This window comes from Rattus norvegicus, chromosome 9 (genome assembly GCF_021556685.1).
Source record: "Rattus norvegicus strain SHRSP/BbbUtx chromosome 9, alternate assembly SHRSP_T2T, whole genome shotgun sequence".
Classification (NCBI taxonomy): Eukaryota; Metazoa; Chordata; class Mammalia; order Rodentia; family Muridae; genus Rattus; species Rattus norvegicus.
The window spans coordinates 24,053,583-24,077,574 of NC_141542.1; the positions used below are offsets into that span (position 1 = coordinate 24,053,583).

The window sequence follows — 23,992 nt, forward strand, 5'->3', positions numbered from 1 at the left end:
AAAGAGTCCAGTCTAGATAGGTAAGCAGTTATGTTTCTCTATCATCTGATGTCTTAAAACATTTAGATTTTAGGAATTTGGTGTTGTGTTTTCCAAAGATACATCTTATAACATACAGATAACATCGTAATAGAATAAAGGAATCTTTTGATTTAGCACAAAATTCCATAAAGCAATGACTACTGCACAGCTCTCTTGAACATATGAATTACAGAAATTATATTTCACTTTTTTAAAGAAATAACAAAAGTACTTAAGGTTGAAAAAAGCCCATTGGAAAAGGTCCCTGTGGTGTTTCTCTTTGGTTTCTTGTGCTCTTTCTACAGGACAGCTTTAAGAAGTCAGGGCGGTCAGGTAGTCATTGTGGTCAGGCAGTCATGAGCAGATGGTTAAGCGATGTGCCAGGGCCCCATAGGCCAGTGAGCCTGACTGAAGAGCAGAGTCTAGGCAGTGAGCCAGGCTGAAGAGCAGAGGCTAGCCATTGAGTCTGACTGAAGAGCAGAGGTTAGCCAGTGAGCCTGACTGAAGAGCACAGGCTAGCCAGTGAGCCTGACTGAAGAGCAGAGGCTAGCTAGTGAGCCTGACTGAAGAGCAGAGGCTATCCAGTGAGCCTGACTGAAGAGCAGAGGCTAGTCAGTGAGCCAGGCTGAAGAGCAGAGGCTAGCCAGTGAGCCATACTGAAGAGCAGAGGCTACCAGTGAGGCCAGCTGAAGAGCAGAGCCTAGCCAGTGAGCCAGGCTGAAGAGCAGAGGCTAGGCAGTGAGCCAGGCTGAAGAGCAGGGGCTAGCCAGTGAGCCTGACTGAAGAGCACAGGCTAGACAGTGAGCCAGGCTGAAGAACAGAGGCTAGCCAGTGAGCCAGGCTGAAGAACAGAAGCTAGCCAGTGAGCCAGGCTGAAGAGCAGGGGCTAGCCAGTGAGCCTGACTGAAGAGCAGAGGCTAGCCACTGAGCCTGACTGAAGAGCAGAGGCTAGCCAGTGAACCTGACTGAAGAGCACAGGCTAGCCAGTGAGCCAGGCTGAAGGCTGAAGAACAGTGATTTTAACCTTTATTTCTAAGTTCTTCAGTTTTCCTAAAAGACAAAAGTCTGCCTCCATAAAGTTTGACTTAGAAGGTTCTCCTTGCTCTCTTCTTCTTATCTCCTTTCCTCTTGGTCTTATGACACAATAATTTCCTTACTCTCAAGGCCTTACTCTCAACGCTATGCTTTACTTCTATGTTCTTCTTGAGTTCTGTTCTCTTCAGTTCAGTTCTGTCTAAAAAGCTTTCTCTCTCTTTGTCCTCAGCATTTGTATATCTTTCTGAACACAGCATCACATGGTGAAAAGTTCAGCACAAGTTTGCACAGGAATTCAAATCATAAGTTGGATAATCAGTTTACAACAGAGAATGTTTACATGCACATCCATGAAGAGTAATCATCAGGATAAATCATCACCAGCTGTCACTAGCCCTGCACATTCATGGAGAGTTAAAAGATGTAATTTTTATGAGAAAAGAATAAGTGAAATTACCTATAGGCAAATCCAGTCAATTATTTACGTTCAGTCTTTGCACCTATAGTAAATCACTCATTCCCTTTTTATGAACTTTGGTTAATTGGTTTATACCCTCTTAGGATGGGCTCTAATTTGTAGATCCTGCTTGGTATTGCAGAAGCAATTCACTCATGACACTTTAAGAATGGCAGAGTTCTCAATGCAATTTTGATTACGAGAGAAAACATAATAGCATTCTCATTATAAAAGCTTAAAATTACTCATCTAATTTTAGGAATTTTTATAGAACCATCATTAGGAATTAAGAAATCATCTATTTGTCTATACATAATCACTTCAATACAATACATCTTCGTTACTCTGTGGGGATCTTCTCAAAAGAGTGGGGTAAAGAGCATGACAAATACAGAGGCAGATGCTTGCAGCCAACCATTTAGCTGAGATCAGGGTCCCCAATGGGGGAGTAAGAGAAAGGATTGAGGGAGCTGAAGGGGTTTACAGCCCCATAAGAACAACAATAAGAAACACCCAGAGCTCCCAGAGCCGAAACCACCATCCAAAGAGTACACATGGACAGACCCATGGCTACAGCTGCAAATGAAGAAGAGGATGGCCTTCTTGGGCACAAATTGGAGGAGAAGCTCTTGGTCTTGTCAAGGCTTGATGCCCCAGTGTAGGGGAAACCAGAACAGGGAGGCAGTTAGACCTGGGTGGTTGGGTGGGTGGTAACAACCTCATAGTAGAAGGGGGAGGGGGGTTTTATAAGGGGCTTTGTGGATGGGAAACCGGGAAAAGGGATAACATTTGAAATGTAACAAAAGCCCTCTCTGGGGATGGACAGCAGCTAAGGTGCTCTGAGCCCCTACTTCCTGGCTGCCTCCCTTTGATCCCGACTCTGGTGCCAGGTGTCAGCCTGGGACTCTCCATAGGCTACTGCTGGCACTGGTCCTGGCATTCAGGGCCAAGAGCATGATGAGCAAGGAGCACATGGTTTGTCCCGATTCAGAGCAGGGAGAGTGGCTACCAGAGAACAAGCACAGCTTCCTGTATGATCATGAGGACTTCCTGGGCAAGGAGGACTTCCAGACCTTTGATAGCTAAGCTTGGACAAGAGCAGGAGAGGCTGGGGAAAATTGTTGATCCAATTGACAGTGATGGAGGTGGCCTTGTTACTACTGAAGACCTGAAAGTTTGGATCAAACAGGTATAGAAAACATACATCAACCATAATGTGGCTAAACTCTGGAAGGATTATGATAGGGACATATACGAAAAGATCTCATGGAAAGAATACAAGCAGGCCACCTATGGCTACTACCTGGTTAACCTTGCTGAATTCCAAGATGGCTCTGATCATCACAACTTTAAAAAGTTGCCTCCACGAGATGAGGAGGCTTAAGGTCTTGACGGTGACCTGACAGCTACTCAGGACCAGTTCATTGCTTTTCTACACTAAGAGGATTTAGAACATATGAAGGAGATTGTAGTTCTGGAAACCCTGGAGGATATTGACAAGAACGGGGACGGTTTTGTGGACCAGGATGAGTACATTGTGGACATCTTTTTCTCACGAGGACAATTGCCCTGAGACAGACAGGGTTTTTTTTCTGGGGAGCAGTTCAATGATTTCCCAGATCTGAACAAGGATGGGAAGCTGGACTAGGATGAGATTCACCATTGGATCCTCCCCCAGGACTATGACCATGCACAGGCTGAGGCCCGGCATCTGGTGTATGAGTCAGATAAAAGCAAGGAACAGATGCTGACCAAAGAGGAGATTCTAGACAAACATGTTTGTGGGAAGCCATGCCACCAATTACAGGGAAGATCTTACCAAAAATCATGATGATCTTTGAAAGAAATTCATCCTCATGTGGCCAACAGTCACAGGCTTCCTACGGATGTTCTGGGTGATTGTTATATTTGTCAAGTATATAGCAGTTGTGTCCCTAAACAATGAGAAACATTTCTAAAGCTCAAAAAAAATCATACATTGCACCACAAACAATAATAGTAGGAGATTTAAACACCACACTTCATCAATGGACAGATCAGGGAAACAGAAATTAAACAGAGACACAGAAAGACTAACAGAAGTTATGAAACAAATGAATTTAACATATTTATAGAACATTCCACCCTAAAACCAAAGGATATACCTTCTTCTCAGCATCCCATGGTACCTGCTCCAAAATTGACCATAAAAACAGGCCTCAACAGGTACAGGAAGGTAGAAATAATCCCATGCATCCTATCAAAAAACCACGGACTAAGGCTGCTGATCAATAACAACAAGTAGGACAGAGAGCCCACATATACATGGAAGTTGAAGTCAATGACAACTTGGTCACTGGAGACATAAGAAAGAAAGTAAAGACTTCTTAGAATTTAATGAAAATGAAGATACAACATACCCAAACTTATGGGACACAATGAAAGCAGCGCTAAGAGGAAAAATCATAGCTCTGAGTGCCTGCAAAAAGAAACAAGAGAGAGCATATGTCAGCAGCTTGACAGCACACCTAAAAGCTCTAGAAAAAATTAAATAAACCCTAGAGGAGTAGAAGGCAGGAGATAATCAAACTCAGGGCTGAAATCAAACAAGAAGAAACAAAACCGAGTATCAAAAGAATCAGCAAACCCAGGAGCTGGTTCTTTGAGAAAATCAACAAGATACATAAACGCTTAGCCATACTAACCAGAGGTCACAGAGAGTGTATCCAAATTAATAAAATCAGAAATAAAAGGGAGATATAACAACAAAATCTGAAGAAATTTAAAAGATCATCAGATCCTACTACAAAAACATATATTTAACAAAACTGGAAAATGTGGAGGAAATGGACAATTTTCTGTACAGATACCAGGTACCACAGTTAAATCAGGAACAAATAAACCATTGAAACAAACCCATAACTCATTAAGACATAGAAACTGCTATTAAACATCTCCCATCCAAAAAGAGCCCAGGACCACATGGATTTAGTGCAGAATTCTATCAGACCTTCGTAGATGAATTCATACCAATACTGTCCAAACTATTCCGCAAAATAGAAACAGACAGAGCACTACCAAATTCCTTCTATGAAGCCACAATTACTCTTATACCTAAACCACACAAAGATACAACAAAGATAGAGAAATTCAGACCTTTTGCTTTATGAATATTGATCAAAAATGCTCAATAAAATTCTTGCAAACTGAATCCAAGAACACATCCAAACAATAATCCATCATGATCAAGTAGGCCTCATGGCAAGGATTCAGGGATGGTTTAATATACGGAAGTCCATCAACGAAATTCATCATATAAACAAAGTCAAAACCACATGATCATTTCATTAGATGCTGAGAAATCATTTGACAAAATTCATTACCCTTTCATTATTAAAGTCCTGGAAAGATCAGGAATTCAAGGCCTAAATCTAAATATAGGAAAATGCGAAATACATCAAACCAGTAGGTAACATCAAACTAAACTGAGAAAATTGAAGGAATCCCACTAAAATCAGGGACTAGACAAGGCTGCCTACTCTTTCCCTACTTTTTCAATGTGGTACTTAAAGTCCTAGCCATAGCAATCAAACAATGAAAGTAGGTCATTGAAAAAATTAGAAGGGATGAAGTCAAAATAGTAATATTGGAAGATGATATGATAGTCTACTTAAGCAACACCATAATTCCACCAGAGAACTACTTAACCTGATCAACAACTTCAGCAAACTGTCCGAGTATAAAATTAACTCAAACAATTCAGTAGTCTTCCTCTACTCAAAGGGTAAACAGGCTGATAAAGAAATTAGGGAAATGACACCCTTCACAATAGTCACAAATAATATAAAATAACTTGCTGTTACTTGAACTAAGCAAATAAAAAATCTGTATGACAAGAACTTCAAATCTCTGAGGAAAGAAATTGACGAAGATCTCAGAAGATGGAAAGATCTCCGATGCTCATAGATTGGCAGGATGATTATGGTAAAAAATGGCCATTTTGCAAAAAGCAATCTACAGATTCAATTCCATCACCAATAATATTCCTACTCAATTCTTTATAAAGGTAGAAAGTGCAATTTGCCGTCATTTCGTATATCATAAAACCCAGGATAGCAAAACTATACTCAACAATAAAAGAACTTCTGGGGGAATCACCATCTCTGACCTCAAGCAGTATTACAGAGCAAGAGTTTGTATGGTATTGGCATACAGACAGGCAGCTCAGTGGAACATAATTGAAGACACAGAAATGAACCCACACACCTATGGTCATTTGATCTTTGACAAAGGAGTTAAAACATCCAATGGAAGAAAGAGAGCATTTTTAACAAATGGAGCTGGTTCAACTGGAGGTCAGCATGTAGAAGAATGCAAGTTGACCCATTCTTATTACCCTGGACAAAGCTTAAGTCCCAGTGGATCAAGGACCTCCAAATCAAACCAGATACAATAAAAGTAATAAATAAAAAGTAGGGAAGAGTCTCGAAGACATAAGAACTAAGGAAAATTTCCTGAACAAAATACCAATGGCTTATGCTTTAAGATCAAGAATCGACAAATGGGGGAACCTCATAAAACTGACAAGCTTCTGTAAGGCAAAGGACAGTGTCATTAGGACAAAAAGGCAACCAACAGATTGGGAAAAAATCTTTACCAATCCTGCTTCTGATAGAGGGTAATATCCAAAGTATACACAAAACACAAGAAGTTAGAGTACAGAGAGCCAAACAACCCTGTTAATAAATGGGGTTCAGAGCTGAAGAAAACATTCTCAGCTGAGGAATATCGAATACCTGAAAAGCACATAAAGAAATGCTCAACATCCTTAGTCATCAGGGAAATGCAAATCAAAACAAAGCTGAGAATCCACCTCACACCAGTCAGGATGTCTAAGATCAAAAACTCAGGTGACAACAGATGCTGGTGAGGATGTGGAGAAAGAGGAACACTCCTCCATTGTTGCTGGGATGGCAAACTGGTACAAGCACTTTGGAAATCAGTCTGAAGGTTCCTCAGAAAATTGGACATTCCACTACCTGAGCACACAGCTATACCTGTCCTGGGCATATACCCAAAACATACTCCAACATAAAACAAACACACATGTTGCACTAAGTTTATAGCAGCCTTATTCATAATAGCCAGAAGCTGGCATGAACCCAGATGCCCTTCAACAGAGGAATTGATTCAAAAAATGTGGTACATCTACACAATGGAGTACCACTCAGCTATCAAAAACAATGACTACGTTCAATTCATAGGCAAATGGAAAGAACTAGAAAATATCATCCACAATGAGGTAATCAAATCACAGAAAAACACACTTGGTATGCTGTTGGGAGCGATGGCCTTGAAGCCCTCCATTATTGATGTTATTATTATGGTTAGCATTAAGTATGACTGGGTTCATGGAAAATCCCCAGCCAGCTGCAGAAGACTAATACAAATGTGGTGGTCAAGATGAATAATCATATGATAATGTGTGACGTTAAGATACCCAATGTCATGACCTGTAACCTTTCTGAAAAACCAACATCCTGCTAACTAATAGATGTGACAAACCTGTGACCTTTCTGACAACCTGTCAACATCAGCCGATTCCCTGACCACATGAATATTGTGTCCTTGGCGTGGGTAAATGTTTCTTACTTCTCTCCTTTCTCTGTTACCCTTTTTATGGTACAAATTCAGCCTTGGGGAAAAATAAAACTGTCGCCTTGATCAGACTCTTGTCTTGGAGTCCTTCGTCACGTCTCTTGTCCCCCATTCTCTTCCAGATTCTCAGCACCCCTCATTGACAGTATGCACTCATTGATACGTGGATATTGACCAAAACCTCGATTTACCCAAGATGCAATCTACAGATCTCAGGAAACTCAAGACGAAGGATGACCAAAGTGCAGATGTTCCCAGTCCTTCTTAAAATGGGGAACAAAAATATCCATAGGAGGGGATATGGAGGCCAAATCTAAAGCAGAGACTGGAGGAACAGCCATTCAGAGTCTGCCCCACATGTGGCCCATATATATATACAGCCACCAAAACTAGGTAAGATTGATGAAGCTAAAAAGTGCTTACTGAAAGGGACAGAATATGCATCTCCCCTGAGAGACACATCCAGGGCATGTCAAATAAAGAGGTCAGTGCTGGCAGTAAACTACTGAACTGAGAACAGGACACCCTTTATGGGAATTAGAAGAAGGATTCAAAGAGCTGAAGGGCTTGCAACCCCATAAGAACAGCAATGCCAACCAAATAAACCACTAGCAAAAGACTATACATGGACTGACCCAGGGGTCCAACTGCATATGTAGGAGAGAATATCCTTGTTGGGGCACCTGTGGAAGGGGAAGCCCTTGTTCTTAACAAGGTTGGACCCTGAGTGCGGGGGAATGTCCAGGAAGGGGTTTCTAAGTGGCATGGATTGGGGGACCATACATATGGGAGAGGGAAAGACAGGGGAGCTTATGGACCAAACGCTGGGAAAGGGAATAACGTTTGAAAAAAACATATATATCTATTAAAAAAACTGAAATTTAAAAAAATGATACTAATACCAAAAAATAATTAAAAAAATGTGAATAAGAAAGAAATTTTAGGTTTTGGAAAAAGATGAATGCCAGGTATTTGAAAAACTGTATGACCATGGTAAACACTTTAATATACGTGAGAAATTATTTACATGTTAATGAACTGCATCTTTTTTTTAAATAGTGAATGGAAATACAGTCCCTTCCTGGCTGTGAGGCTAGGTATCCAGATGTAGTGGAATTCATTATTTGTTGAATCCTGAATCTTTGAGTCTGCTTCTAACTCAGCTTATGCCAAGGAAACTAGGCCAAGGTGATATCTAAGCCATTGACCAAACTATCTGGACTAACAATCACAGGTGAAATTCCACCTTGTAAATGGGAGGAGAGGAATAAAAGATACCTTTAAGGATTTAAAAAAGATGAAATGTACCCAAAAAAATCCAATAAAAAAGTTTAAAATAAAAATAACTTAGGAAATACAAAATACTGGGGTGCCATTCCACAATCATGATGTGTTTCTTCTCTGATAGCTTACAGGTTAATTTACTTCTCTATAACTGTTTTCTTATTTCAAAGTACGTAATGGCATCATCTGTGGAGTGGATGGTAAGAACAAAAGCTTTGCCGAAAATGAATAATCAATCCCTCCAGAGCATGTGCTTAACATTCTAAGCACAGGGAAATTTCCTGAGGGGATTAAAAAACAAAATCCAAACATAAAACAGGAACAACAACGATGTAAAAACATTCTGCACGCTGGGTATGAAGGCATGTTGCAACTTTAATCAGCTTTGTAGGTATTTCTAATAAACACACAAAGAAACAAAAATCCTATCACAGTCCTAGCAGTTGCATCCAACAAAGAGAGAGCTGTGAGGTAGTGTGTGCTGCTTCTTTCCCCAGATACCCATGGGCCTCAGGCCTGCACCCAGTGAGCTGGACCAAGAGAAGCCAGGTTGAAATTCCTGCTGCCATGGTAGGATTCTGCAGGAACATTTCCCTTTGACAACAAGGAACCTGTGTGGAGGAGACCTCTTGGTGAGTCCTCAAGGACTCTACGTGTCATATTCTACAGGGAGGAGCCCTGTCAGGTCTTTGGCAAGGCCAGCCAGTTGTATGGGGAAGTCTCTGGTCCTGTGGCAGAGGGCAAGGAATGGCAGAAAGAATGGCAGCTCCACTGAGAGCAAATGATAACCCTTCTAGGCCTATGACCTCCTAATTAATTTATCTTTTCACCTGATGCCCTATTCACATTTTCTTACTATCATACAACTGTGATCTTGATGAGCAGCTGGGCTCTTGTTTTCTTAATCAGTTCTTTGCTGTCACAGACGTTTTTAACTTACTCCAGCCCATGAGACTTATTCATAACTTCTGTATGCAGTAGGACCCTTGGTGGGACTGTCATCTCAAAAATAGAAAGTTCCGTAATCCAAAAGATTGGACTCCAGTTTACCTCAGGCCAGGAAAGAAGTCAGCCACCATTAGTAAAAGAGCATGGGAAAAATTACATAGGAAAAACAAGTGGCTTAATCAGAAGAAAAGATCCTCAACTTCTAAGGCACGCACATCTGCACCCCTCTCTTCTGAGCTTTGTATAGTGATGTTGTATAACTCCAGATTGTAGTTAAAGGCAGAGTTTTTCCCAGAAAGGTCAGACATGATTTTCACTCTTACATCTCTGAGGTGGGGTGGCATTATAGCACACATTCATGTTGAATTATTATAACACCTATGATAAGAAGACAGGATCCATATATCACAATGCCAAATAGACTCCCTCCTGAACGTATGGACCCATTAAAATTGAGGTTCAACCTGAATTCAGGCCATTCCACTCCCTTTCCATCCTCCTGATTCTTATGTTTGCTACAAGTAAAAGATCATGGTGTAGTCCCCAATATTCTCATGCCTAGACTTGTCTATTCACGAAGAATGATATTGGAGAAAGTGAAGGTTATATAGTTACAATGCAGTAACACAAGGTCCAGGTTGACATTTGCTCACTGATGTCCAATTTAATTGTCTTGTTATATTTGAGAAAGGGAGGATGTCCTACATAATATATAAAACGGACAGAAATTTATTATTTTATATATGCCCTGTAGTTGATCCCTATGTTCCCAAGTAAAAGGAGTTTTTATTGCAAAAAAATAGGATTATAGACCATTGATTTTGTGAAATACATGGATATGTAAATGGAAACAATGTCAGCTGTCAAGGACTGCACAGTAAACAAATATTTCCAGGTTTTATACACTCAGAGGTCTAGAAGAAACATATTGGCCTCCAGAAAAAGGGAAAAGCTCAGGAATCGAAATGTATGTCACATGCATTGTCTCGAGTAGTAGATTTACTTTTAAGAAAAGTCTCCCTCCTCCTTGGTCCCTAGAGATTTGGGTGCTAAGAAAAATCTGTTCTCCAATTCAGGGATGTAAGCAACCCTCCCCAGCAAAAGCATTGTTGACTTCTAATGAAGCAGAGAGACATATCTAGCTTTGAAATAGAGGTTGCCAAATGGTATTCCCAGTGACACATGGGAGACTGGAGGAAAGGGTCCCCACAGAAATTCATCAGTGTGGGGATGGCTGGTTAGTAGGTAGGCCATAGAACTTTCCAGTGACATCACCAGTAAGCCGTTCACTGGACACTCTATTGTATCTAAGAGCTCCCTAGAATCTTCTGTGATGTCACCAGTGTTGTGGTGACACCAACTGCCTTTGGGATATTACTTCAGTTCCCTTTGGGTTCACAAGCAGGCATGTTTCGCCAGCTGCTCAGGCTATTTCGGAAGGAAAGTGTTGATCAAGGAGAGACCGCACCAGGTCAAAGGGAAGCTGACCCCCTCTCTAGTGAAACAGGAAGGAGGAAATCATTCTGGGGAAGGCTTGGTAAGTCGTGGGCAGAGTTGGGGAACATCCTCAAGGAGGTAGGTTTGAGATGTGCCTTCTAAGACTAGGCCTTACAAGCAGGAGCCTTGGGATTTTTCAAAAACAAACCAAGAGTCAGGAGTTCCTGATCTTTAATTTGAGAGAAAGCCATAAAGTTGTAAGACTTCAGTGTCGTTTCTTGAAGCTTTTTAACTGTGAGTGTCAATGATCGGCAGGAGGAGGCACTGTGAGATTAACAATGTGACCATCCATGGTTGGGAGTTGAAGCACTTCATCCTCTAGATTACTGTAGGTTACATAAGTCTCTGATGGCGAGAACAAAGAAGGATGCACCCCTAGTCATGAATTGAGTTCTCAGACACTTTGGGCTGGAATACACATGATTAGAGCTTGATGGTGCTAAGCATTATGAAGTCATTATGAACTCTAGGATTATCTGCACCACATCTGATATGAGATAACAATGTCGCAGATGTTTATGTCTCAGTCAGATTATAACTTTCAGTGCGGGAGGTTGTGTAATAGTGAGTGTGGCACGTGTATGGCATTAGAGGTTGGGAAGAGGGACATAGCTTAAGAATCAACCTTTAAGAAAGCTTTTCTGCTCTTTCAGGGATTCACCCAGTCTCTACCATTTCCCCTTCCTCAACCTCCTTTTCGGATTCAGAATGATCTATTCTGCCCATTGGTTCAAATATGCAAATTCACTTGGGTTTATCTGTCTACAGGTTTTGGTAGGAAGGCGTCATCCCAAATTGCCATCAGTAAGCAAGAGGAGTGTCTAAAGGAACTGGAGGAACTCAAATTTGAAATCCAGAAGTGTCAATTCGAGAGGGATGAACTTTATCAAATCCTGGATCTTTATATCTATGATGAGTGGGACCACAGGTAGTCATTATGCCCAGTAACCTATTCACTGTCTTGCGCTCTCTCTCTGCTACCTCAAAATTTACTCATAGCACGAGAAAGTTTCACCTCTCATCCTGGATTTTAAGGAGATTTGGCAGGCATTTCCTTGTGAGATAAGCTAGGTGCTGTGTGTTTAGGGTCAACCTCTTTTGTACTTGACCCTGAGCCTCTTGGATTAGTGTTGGTTCTGTCAGCAGCTGGAAGGACCTGGTCACACTTGCTGCAACTGTGTGTGTGAATGAAATGCCTGCACGTCATCACTCTTTCCTCTGAATTTGTTCATTATACACTGATTCTATGGCACCTCCATGCATGTAGTTGGCATTCTAAATGTGTTTGGATATGGGTTGGTATGTGTGTATGTGGAAGTATATGTGGTGTTTACTCAGGATCAGGACGTCTGGGACCTTTGATGGGGTCTGAGGATTTGTTTGATCAACATTTTGCAGGTCATGATAGTGATGAGTACGTGGAGGCCCACACTGATCAAAAGAGCACTTTGCTCCTTCTGTATACGTTGGTGGCACCCAGGACTCTCCCGAGGGGAGGAGGTGCTATAAATCCTCCTCCCTGTCAAACTTAGATATGCCCTCTGAGAATTCATGTAACGACAGAAACCAAGGATTGAGTATACCTGCTTTCAAAACAAGAGAAATGTCTTCACAGCTTTCTCTTGGGCCCAAAGCTGTGGCACAGACTGGAGGAATCTTCTTCCTGAACTAGTCAATTCCATCATGCTCACCTGGCCAGCTCTTGAAGGTCAGGTCCCTCCAATTGGTACCGTGGCTCAGTTCTCCTGTGCCCAGGATAATAAACTTAACCAGTACAAATACTTTGAAGGAGCAAGTATGTGGTACATACTGAGTTTGAGTAATAGAACAGTCTGATTTCACCTAATTTGTTTCACCTGCTTTGATCTTTAGTTTTTCATTTTTTTAACTATCCAGGGATTGTTTATTGTGACCTAGAAATGGTCACTGTGGTCTTGACAGTTGTTATTCCCAAACAGCCAGCTCTCAGGCTCTGCCCCCTCCTATATATTGAGTCTTTGCAGAACCATATCTCTCAGGATTCCAAGGAGTCCTTATTTCAAAACAAATGTTTGCTTATTTACATAGAAATATTTTCTGTGGATTGAGTCTCACTGTTGGGTTTTGGTCTGGTTTTTGACTTTGCCATTTTCTTCCCTTCCACCATTCCTTGAATTTGAAATTTTTTATTATATATTTTTATTTACCTTTCACCTAATTCTGAAATCGTGACTTCAAAACATTATTTGTTCCTTTGGCCATGACCTAACCCAGGCTGCATGTCGAATTGCCAGTACTTCAATCCGAACATGAGATGAGAATGATGGCTATGCAAATGATGACCAACTCAATAAGTGATGCCATGGAGAGGTACAAGGAGCTCATACAAGTGAACAGTTCTTACCGGTGAGTCGCTGACAGAGATGAGAACCCAGCACTAGGCAGGAAATGCTTCTGTCCTGTATGACTTTGAACAAAAGTCAGGGCTCTGGTTCCATGGTGTCTGACTCTTAACAAGAAGCCTGCCTCCTGGCAAGGGTCTTAGATTTGTAGCTCTTGGACTCAGTTGTCCTACATGTGAAGGGTGTAGAAGACCCTCCAATTGTTATTTTCCCCATTAAGGATCCTCTAGATAGAAAAGGTTTGCACCATGATGGGAATATCAATCAACTCTGAATCTCTAGGACTCTGACAGGAGATTTAAAGATCTGTGATCCATGAGAAACACATGGAAAGACTATATAGCTATTGGGTCTTCTATCCTCCCTCAGAGGGGATGTGACCTCTACTTGCAGATGGTTTCAGCATACTATGGACATATGAGCTCCCTTATGGACCATTTCTTCTACCTTGATTTATATAAACCGTCTTAGTGTCAAGATTTTCAGAAGTACTTTCATTCACAGGGAATGTGTCCTCTGGATTTGACCTCCTCTAATTGGTGCTAACTTGTATACTGTGGCTCTAGTCTAGGGACTTCTGGGGATGAGGACCCTTAAAGGGATGATTGTACTTGCAAGAGTGTCAGGCAAATAGAAGCTGGCAGGCATTTACCATTTTTTGTTTGTGGTTCAGCGTGAGGCACTCCCAGCTCCTGCGTGAACAAGCTCAATTGAGGAACAATATACAGATTTTGCTGAATGAGAAGAGAAAACTGCTGGTGGAGTAGACTGAACTGCCAGCATCCTCTGTGGAGGCAAAGAGGCTCTGTGAAGAGGCCGGAATGAACATCTGTGACCCCAGTGCCAAGCAACAGCAGGTAGGGTTAGGACTCAGGGTCAGGCTGTCCTCATGTCTTACCATAAACATAGACAACCAATGTAGCTGTCTATTGAGGGATCTATGTCCTGACCTAGGTCTCATCCAAGTGTTCATTTATGTGATGGTTTACAAGGCTTTCTGTGGAGATAGCCCCTCTTCGAGAAACTGCGTGTTTGGAAAGCAAATGCTCCTGCTCTTCGAGAATCTGCAGTTTATTAAGGGAGATGGGTTGATCACACATCACAGCACTACATGCCATATGTGTGGAGGGTGCTATGTGGGAGCCCCTCTTTAGACTAGAGCAGGGCTTTGAGGGATGAAGCAAAAGCCCAGAGCCCATTTTCTTTGCAGGGGTCCTGTGAGATTCCAGGAACTAAATAGTTTAGAAGGAGGAGAGCCTGGTGGAAATGCCAAAGAAATGGTTGTCATTGTCATCTTTTGGTGGATTTGTTCTTTCTCCACCATTTTCCCTGTATATCAAGACCATCTCTTCATGCTTCCTAAATCATGGTACCTGACAGAGAAAGAGTAGCAGCATGTCAGTCCTGTTTTGTTCGAGTGTTGCTGGAGAGTTCATATCTTGACGTTATACTCTGTAGATGCTTGGAAAAGCAGGGATGTGGAAAGGTGTTCTCAAAACCTGACAATTGGCATGAGAGATTTGAGACTTCAAGAACAGAGTTATCTACCCCCATTCTCATCAAGAAGAGTGCTATATAGGCCTTTTTGTTCCTCTCAGGAAAAATGGCTGAATAGTGATTCTCTCTTAAAATACTTGCTTTGAATAGTCTATATTATGTTGTTCCTCCAGCATGATGGGATCTTCATTGTTTTCTGCCGACTTGCGATTTTTGGTGTGTGTGTGTGTGTGTGTGTGTGTGTGTGTGTGTGTGTGTGTGTGTCTGTTTGTGCTTGTTTGTGTGTGTGTCTGTATGGGTGTGTGATAGAGTATGTGTGTGTGAGTGTGTGTATGTGTGTGTGAGTGTGTGTATGTGTGTATGTGTGTGTGAGTGTGTGTGAGTGTGTCTGTGAGTGTGTGTTAGGGTGTGTATATGAGACTCTGTGTGTGTGAGTGTGTGTATGTGTGTGTGTGTGTGTGTGTCTGTTTGTGTGTACCAGCTGTGGCTCAGCATGTTTATGCTCATGTTGTGGGTTTAATTCTGGATGATTTTCCAAGTGTTTCTAGTATGGGTTCTGTCTACGGCCATACCACCCTGAACGCACCCGATCTCGTCTGATCTAGTATGGGTTCTTTTGTGCGCGTGTGTGTGTGTGTGTGTATGTGTGTGTGTATGTATGTGTGTGTGTGTGTGTTTCCCTGTGCATAATTGCACAGGTGAGTCTCTATTGCCCCGTTTCATGAGAAAAACAATCTAAGAGTTCACTTTGCCTTCATGAATATCAAATATAGCACCCCAATCACTTGGAATCTCCACCTAGCTCTGTACAGCAAAAGAACCCAAAACACGTGTAAAGTTAGATTTTCAAGTGATTAGGGAAAAATGACTGGTCTGCATCAAAATCCTTTGGAGCACATCAAAGGAATGGAGTACATGGAGGTAAGGGGGGCTGCTTTATAAAATCCATTGATTTATGATCCTTCTCTGTCCTTTGTGAATGGTGAAAGCCCACTGGAAGGTTGTGTCACTCACTGTGTCTTCTCCAAGGTTGCTTTCCACATTGCCTGCTACCATTTCTTTCCAGCTACCTTGGCACACTACAGTTTCCGCTGGGAGTTTGGCTTGGATTTTATTCATTGAGAATTTGAGTTGCTTGGAGTTGTATCATCATCCAGCAAAAGCCCCATAGCTATGCTGTGGTGCAAGAACAGGGCAGTTTCAGGAGCCCCTTTAGGTGCACAGATAATCTAAAGCGCTCCCATATGTTATCTGTGTAGCATTCTGCAAGTGCTGTCAATCAACATCATTTTCTCTCAGTTAATTTCAGCCTTAATGGAGTTAGGAGAAATGATGAAATTCAGACGGGTCTGTTAGTGGACAATCAGAAAGGCCTGTGAGAAGCCATGTTCTTTAAGTGGAACAGAAGTCTTAGTTGACCCAGAGATCCCAGAGAAAAGAATAGGTGTGCAACTAGAGCACATCTGGGTTGTAGTGGTCCAAGGAGGGAAACTGTATGAGAGGTTGGAGCCTTTCAATGGATTATGACTCAGTGTGAGATAATCCATGTAAGCATTTATTTATTTACTCCAAATATCTGTGACACAATCACATAATAGGTAGAAACATTGTTCATTTGGATCCTGGTTATGGAGATTTCCTATGATTCTGGGGTCATAGCTTTGGGCATGAAGTCACTCAGGGTATGGTAAAGAGAGCTCCTATTAGAAGAAGCTGCACTCTATGGGGAAAGTCTGAAACAGTGAACAAGAACAGGAGTCTAGTCCACCACCAACATATGATCATGTGCTGGGAAACAAGACTGCTCTACACAGCCTTGGAAACTTGCTAAGCCAGATTGGTAATAGGGAAAGAACCCTGATTCTATGTCGGTTTATGGGAGGACAGCACATCACTGACTGAGCTGTCTATAGGCTATGACCACTATGTTCATAACCCACTCAACATTTGTTTTTAGGCCTGCAGAGTATCCTGGGGAATCATTATATTAAGCATTAAAAGGGAAAGTAAACACTGCAATGTACTATGTTTATATTGTGTAAACACAAATGGCTTGTGTGTTTGCGAGTTAGTATTAGTGTGTCTGTGTGTCTGTGTGTGTGTTTGTGTGTACACACATGCATGCATGCTTCCATTGACAGTACACTCATCTGATGACCAGAATAAGGAAGGATTAGAGGAAAGAATGCAGGGCATTCTGAAGCAGAAAGAACCGATCAACCAGGAAAGTGGCTTGGGAGGAACATTGTAGAAGCATTCTGATATTTTTGAGATCAGGCAGGAACACAGACTGGCAGAAGCCAATTGGATTTCCTGTCCCTATATAACTATCCTTTTTGGATGGCTGATCACTAACAAGGTTTTCACCTTCAGTCACCTAAAGAACTACCCAGAGTATTGTTCTGGTACAGTTTATGTCAATTTTGTCCATGACAGGATATGTATAATCCTCAGGATTTCTTTGTATTTTGTACTTCTTTCTTCCTGTTAACTCTCTGATAAGATCTGAGAACATTTTCTCTTCTGTCGTCTCACAAATTGCATTACAATAAGCATAGTCTTACAGGGGTGCTGTTATGTATCTCCATCACAATAAACTTTACTGTTCCTTGTGTATGCTGTGAGGATTTGCTGTGAGCACATTCTCAGTGATTACAGGATCTGTTCAGTGAGAATGGATTTGAAGTGAGATGGCTTCTCTGTGTATTTGCAGATTCAGTGGTTACAAATTGAACCTACGCAGGTTCCTTCAGTGCTAACATAATCAGAACTTTCACCACATTTCTGGACATATTCTCCAGAAGGATCCACATGGTATTCTAGGTTGCTCATACCATTCTTGAACTCAGATTCAGACCCAGCTACAATGTTATTATTCAATATAATAAACCTGGACCAGTGACAAAATATGCTCATTTTTCTCTTAACCCCAGTACAGTGCATATTCCACAGTTCAAATTCTAGCAGTTTGAAAAGCTGAGATATAAAGCTGAGGTACTCTATGACACTTGGGGATGCAGGGACTGACCTCAGCTGACAGGTCATGCTGGATTGTCCAACTGAACAGAGCTGATGTAAGAGGGAGAGCTGAATTGACAACCACTCACTAAACCTTTATTCCCTTGCTCTGCTAGGTCTGAAGTTCTCCAGCAGAAACTCGAACATGACACAGACCAGGACAAGATCTCTCTTGGAGAGAAGAGCTACAGGAGGAGAACTAAGTGTGCACAGCAAATACACCACTATTGTATCTCATCTGTAATGTCCATCACAATTGTGGACTGCATTTTCCTCCTTTAGTTTAACTTCTTTGGATTGAATAGGCCTTACTTTCACCTCAGCTCTCTCCAGCAAGTGTATACTTTTGGAGGAAGTCAGAGAAGTGTTGATGCACATCAATCAAGAGCTGCTGGTCATCCAGAAAGACTGTGCACGTGAAAATTTGTACTTGTCCTGATGGGTCATCCAGAAGAGTTTCATGGAGATCAGTTCACAACATTGGACAGACTATGAAACAAAGTCTGTAATATCATTTATACTCAGTATTGATAGGCTTTTTCCTTAATACCCCCACTCCAACAAAACAGACCTACTTCCACTTCTCTTGAAAATATTATTACCATCAGTAACTGCTTGTCTACTATGTTTCCAAGGCAAGCCACAGGATATATGCCAATTCTGCAAAAGGAGCAGCAAAAGAATGCTTAGCGAAATTCCTCTATTTAAAGTTTGCTTGAGTTTTGATTATTTTGGTTATTTGGTTTTCCTTCTATTCATTTGAAGATTTGTTATTTATGTGTTGTTGTTGTTTTGTTCATTTTGTTTTCTATTTTGATAAGGATATAGACTGTATATATTGACTACCTGCATCTGGTTACTATCAAGTAAATGGGATGTATTCTGGTAAATAAAGGAGTAATCTCAAACTCTTCACTCTTAAGAACCTTCTTTATTGATCACTAATGTCAACATCTGAAGTCCCACAGCTATCAGGGAGGGATCGATCTCTGCATTCTCATGGGCACTGTTCATCAATCTTACTGAGATTCAAAGGCAATTATACAGTCACTGTTCACTGTGTTTCCAACTCTGTGAATTTCCACTTCATCATGCATATCGTACCCACTGTGTATGCTTGCTGTCAAATATATAGTTACCTCTAAGTTATACTCTGTGGATGAGCATGTTGAACAAATTAATGGGATAAACATTAATTTTTCTGATATATCTCCTAGGACATATAAACATGGTATAAGGGATTTTAAAGCAATCGGAAATCCTGCACCCAAATCCCGGGGCAGAGGGTATTGAACACCCAGGAATGCAGATAATCCTGATACCACAGGAAAGAAAGCCACTTCTACCCAGCTCTTCCCATATCTCTGGCCCCATATTAATCTGCATGATGCCTCTGGAAACAGGAATAGAGGAGCAGTCAGCGGCAGGAACCTGCTTGGTTCAGCCTGGGCCCAGAACCTACCTGGGCCCTGAGCATATTTGAAGAAAACCAGAGGAATACAATTCTGTGTTTCCTAATTGTGACTTTTTTTATTTGAAGCTCTAAACACCATTTTGTTGTTGTTGAATTTTAATTGGATATCTTTCATTTCCAAGTCAAATGTTATTCCTTCCTTGTTTTCCTAGAAATAAGTCTGAATACAATCGCCCGCCCCCTCTTCTATAAAGGTGTTCCCTTCACCAGCCATCCACTTTCCCAGCCTAGGCAGGACCAAGGGCTGTTCATTCCATTTGTGCCCAAGAAGACCATCCTCTGATACACATGCCGATGGGGCCATGGCACAGTCCCTGTATAGTGATTGGGTAGTGGTTTAGTCTCTGGGAACTCTGCTTGGCAGGCATGGTTGTCCTTATGGGGTTGCAAGTCCCTTCAGCTCTTTCAATCTTTCTGTAATTCCTCCAACTGAGGTCCAGTTCTCAGTTCAATGGTTTGCTGCTAGCATTCACCACTGTATTTGACATGCTCTGGCTGTGCCTCTCAGGACACATCTATATCCAGTTCCTATCAGCCTGCACTTCTTAGCTTCATCCACCTTATCTAGTTTGAGGCTGTATATGTATAGGCCACTCGTGGGGTAGACTCTGAATGGCCATTCCTCCAGGCTCTGTTCTAAACTTTGCCTCCCTACCCCATAAATAGCGATTCTTCTTCTCCTTTAAAGGAAGGAGTGAAGCATCAGCATTTTGGTCATTCTTCCTGAATTTCATTTGGTCTGTGAATCTTGGGGAATTCGAGCATTTGGGTTAATATCCACTTATCAATGAGTGCATACCATGTGTGTGTTTCTGTGATTGTGTTAACTCACTCAGGATGATATGTTTTAGTTCATTCTATTTGCCTATGAAATTCATGAAGTCATTGTTTTTGATACCTCTGTAGTACTCCATTGTGTAGATGTACCACACTTTCTGTTTCCATTCCTCTGTTGAAGGGCATCTGGGATCTTTTCATTTTATGACTATTATTAATAAGGCTGCTATGAACATAGTGGAGGGTGTGCATTGTTGTATGTTGGAGCATCTTTTGGGTATATGTGCAAGAGAGGTATAGCTGGGCCTCAGCTAGTGCAATGTCTAATTTTCTGAGGAACCTCCAGACTGATATCCAGAATGGTTGTACCAGTCTGCAGTCTCACCAACAATGGAGGAGTGTTCCTCCTTCTCAAATCCCTGCAAGTATGTTCTGTCACCTGAGTGTTTTATCTTGGCCATTCAGACTGGTGTGAGGAGGAATTTCGGGGTTTTTTTGATTTCCATTTCCCTTATAACTAAAGATATTAAACATTTCTTTTGGTGCTTCTCAGCGACTCCATATTCCTCAGCTGTGAATTCTTTGTTCAGCTCTGAACCACAATTTTTAATAGGGTTATTAGTCTCCCTACAGTCCAACTGTCCAACTTCATGAGTTCTTTCTAAATTTTGGATATTAACCCTCGATCAGTTGTAGGATTGGTAAAGGTCTTTTCTCAATCTGTTGGTTTGTGTTTTGTCCTAACCACAGTGTCCTTTGCCTTACAGAAGCTTTGTACCTTTATGAGGTCCCATTTGACTATTCTTGATCGTAGAGCATAAGCCATTCATGTTTTGCTCAGGAAATTTTTCCAGTGTCCTTGTGTTCAAGATGCTTCCCCACTTTTGCTTCTATAGATTGAGTGTATCTGGTTTGATGTAGAGGTCCTTGATTCACCTGGACTTAAGCTTTGTCCAGGGCAATAAGAAGGGGATGATTTCGACTCTTCCATATGCTGACCTCCAGTGGAACCAGCACCATTTGCTGAAAATGCTATCTTTTTTCTACTGGATGCTTTTGTCTCCTTTGTCGAAAATCAAGTGACCATAGGTGTGTGGGTGCATTTCTGGGTCTGCAGTTCTATTCCACTGGTCTATCTTCCTGTCTCTGTACCAATACCATACAGTTTTTATCACTAATGCTCTGTACACTGCTTGGGTTCATGGATGGTGATTCCCAGGGAAGTCCTTTATTGTTGAGGATAGTTTTAGCTATCCTGTGTTACTGGTTATTCCAAATGAATTTGCAAATTATTTCTTCTAACCCTATGAACAATTGGATTGGAATTTTGATGGGGATTGCTTTCAATCTGTTGTTCACTTTTGGAAAAATGGCCATTTTTACTCTCTTCATCCTGCCAAGCCATGAGCATGGGAGATCTTTCGATCTTCTGAGACCTTCAATTTCTTTCTTCAGACACTGAAAGTTCTTGTCACACAGATCTTACACTTGCTTCATAAAAGTCACACTGAGGTATTTTTATATAATTTGAGACTATTAGGAAGGGTGTCATTTCCCTAATGTCTTTCTCAGCTTGTTTATCTTTTGGGTAGAGGAAGGCTACTATTTGTTTCAGTTAATTTTATACCCAGGCACTTCGCAGAAGTTGTTTATCAGGCTTAGGAGTTCTCTGGTGTAACTTTTCGGTGTCTCATGTATAGTATCCTATCCTCTACAATAATGATATTTTGATTTCTTCCTTTCCACTCTGTATCCCTTTGACCTCCCCTTGTTGTCTGATTTTCAGGCTAATGCTGGGGACAACACACAATGACAGGGATTGCCAGCAGTAGGTCGGGATGGAGACATCTCAGTAGCCCGCAGTAGCTCTTTGTAGAAACTGGTTATTTTCCATTTCCCTAACCTTATCCCTGGACAAGGGCTGTATAGATTTTATTTGTGTGTGACTGCCTATCAGTTGGCCTTGGTGTGCATAATTGTTCTATCTGACTTTCTTACTTCTTTTTTTTTTACTTTTTTTTTATTAACTTGAGTATTTATTATATACATTTTGAGTGTTATTCCCTTTCCCGGTTTCCGGGCAAACATCCCCCTCCCCCCTCCCCTTCCTTATGGGTGTTCCCCTCCCTGCCCTCCCCCCATTGCCGCCCTACCCCCAACAGTCTAGTTCACTGTTGGTTCAGTCTTAGCAGGACCCAGGGCTTCCCCTTCCACTGGTGCTCTTACTAGGATATTCATTGCTACCTATGAGGGCAGAGTCCAAGGTCAGTCCATGTATAGTCTTTAGATAGTGGCTTAGTCCCTGGAAGCTCTGGTTGCTTGGTATTGTTATACATATGGGGTCTCGAGCCCCTTCAAGCTCTTCCAGTTCTTTCTCTGATTCCTTCAATGGGGGTCCTATTCTCAGTTCAGTGGTTTGCTGCTGGCATTCGCCTCTGTATTTGCTGTATTTTGGCTGTGTCTCTCAGGAGCGATCTACATCCGGCTCCTGTCGGCCTGCACTTCTTTGCTTCATCCATCTTGTCTAATTGGGTGGCTGTATGTATATGGGCCACATGTGGGGCAGGGTCTGAATGGGTGTTCCTTCAGTCTCTGTTTTAATCTTTGCCTCTCTATTCCCTGCCAAGGGTATTCTTGTTCCCCTTTTAAAGAAGGAGTGAAGCATTCACATTTTGATCATCCGTCTTGAGTTTCATTTGTTCTAGGGATCTAGGGTAATTCAAGCATTTGGGCTAATAGCCACTTATCAATGAGTCCATACCATGTGTGTCTTTCTGTGATTGGGTTACTTCACTCAGGATGATATTTTCCAGTTCCAACCATTTGCCTACGAATTTCATAAAGTCATTGTTTTTGATAGCTGAGTAATATTCCATTGTGTAGATGTACCACATTTTCTGTATCCATTCCTCTGTTGAAGGGCATCTGGGTTCTTTCCAGCTTCTGGCTATTATAAATAAGGCTGCGATGAACATAGTGGAGCATGTGTCTTTTTTATATGTTGGGACATCGTGTGGGTATATGCCCAAGAGAGGTATAGCTGTATCCTCAGGCAGTTCAATGTCCAATTTTCTGAGGATCCTCCAGACTGATTTACAGAATGGTTGTATCAGTCTGAAACCCCACCAACAATGGAGGAGTGTTCCTCTTTCTCCACATCCTCACCAGCATCTGCTGTCACCTGAGTTTTTGATCTTAGCCATTCTCACTGGTGTGAGGTGAAATCTCAGGGTTGTTTTGATTTGCATTATCCTTATGACTAAAGATGTTGAACATTTCTTTAGGTGTTTCTCAGCCATTCAGCATTCCTCAGCTGTGAATTCTTTGTTTAGGTCTGAAGCCAATTTTTTAATAGGGTTTTTTGTCTCCCTGCCATCTAACTTCTTGAGTTCTTTGTATATTTTGGATATAAGGCCTCTATCTGTTGTAGGATTGGTAAAGATCTTTTCCCAACCTGTTGGTTGCCGTTTTGTCCTAACCACAGTGTCCTTTGCCTTACAGAAGCTTTGCAGTTTTATGAGATCCCATTTGTCCATTCTTGATCTTAGAGCATAAGCCATTGGTGTTTTGTTCAGACAATTTTTTCCAGTGCCCATGTGTTCCAGATTCTTCCCTAGTTTTTCTTCTCTTAGTTTGAGTGTGTCTGGTTTGATGTGGAGGTCCTTGATCCACTTGGACTTAAGCTTTTTACAGGGTGATAAGCATGGATTGATCTGCATTCTTCTACATGTTGACCTCCAGTTGAACCAGCACCATTTTCTGAAAATGCTATCTTTTTTCCATTGGATGGTTTTGGCTCCTTTGTCAAAAATCAAGTGACCATAGGTGTGTGGGTTCATTTCTGGGTCTTCAATTCTATTACATTGGTCTATCTGTCTGTCTCTGTACTACCATGCTGTTTTTATCACTATTGCTCTGTAATACTGCTTGAGTTCAGGGATAGTGACTCCCCTGAAGTCCTTTTAT

The 23,992-nt window shown here is 41.6% G+C and overlaps 1 protein-coding gene across 1 annotated transcript; it reads left to right on the forward strand.

Moving 5' to 3' along the window:
* The first annotated feature begins 10,723 nt into the window (after positions 1–10,723).
* LOC148003554 (uncharacterized) lies at positions 10,724–18,694 on the forward strand. Its single transcript, XM_087568829.1, has 5 exons — positions 10,724–10,919; positions 11,648–11,807; positions 13,133–13,264; positions 13,934–14,117; positions 17,892–18,694. Exons 1-4 carry the CDS (start codon positions 10,790–10,792, stop codon positions 14,025–14,027), a joined length of 516 nt encoding a protein of 171 aa, XP_087424955.1. The 5' UTR covers positions 10,724–10,789; the 3' UTR covers positions 14,028–14,117; positions 17,892–18,694.
* The last annotated feature ends 5,298 nt before the right edge of the window (positions 18,695–23,992 follow it).

What these genes read in the sequence shown, in the direction of transcription:
- LOC148003554 (XM_087568829.1), top strand. Translation starts at nt 10,790, where the DNA reads ATGTTTCGCCAGCTGCTCAGGCTATTTCGGAAGGAAAGTGTTGATCAA. An exon ending in ATCATTCTGGGGAAGGCTTG is followed by an intron (nt 10,920 to 11,647) that starts GTAAGTCGTGGG and finishes ATCTGTCTACAG; the next exon opens with GTTTTGGTAGGAAGGCGTCA. An exon ending in CAAGTGAACAGTTCTTACCG is followed by an intron (nt 13,265 to 13,933) that starts GTGAGTCGCTGA and finishes TTTGTGGTTCAG; the next exon opens with CGTGAGGCACTCCCAGCTCC.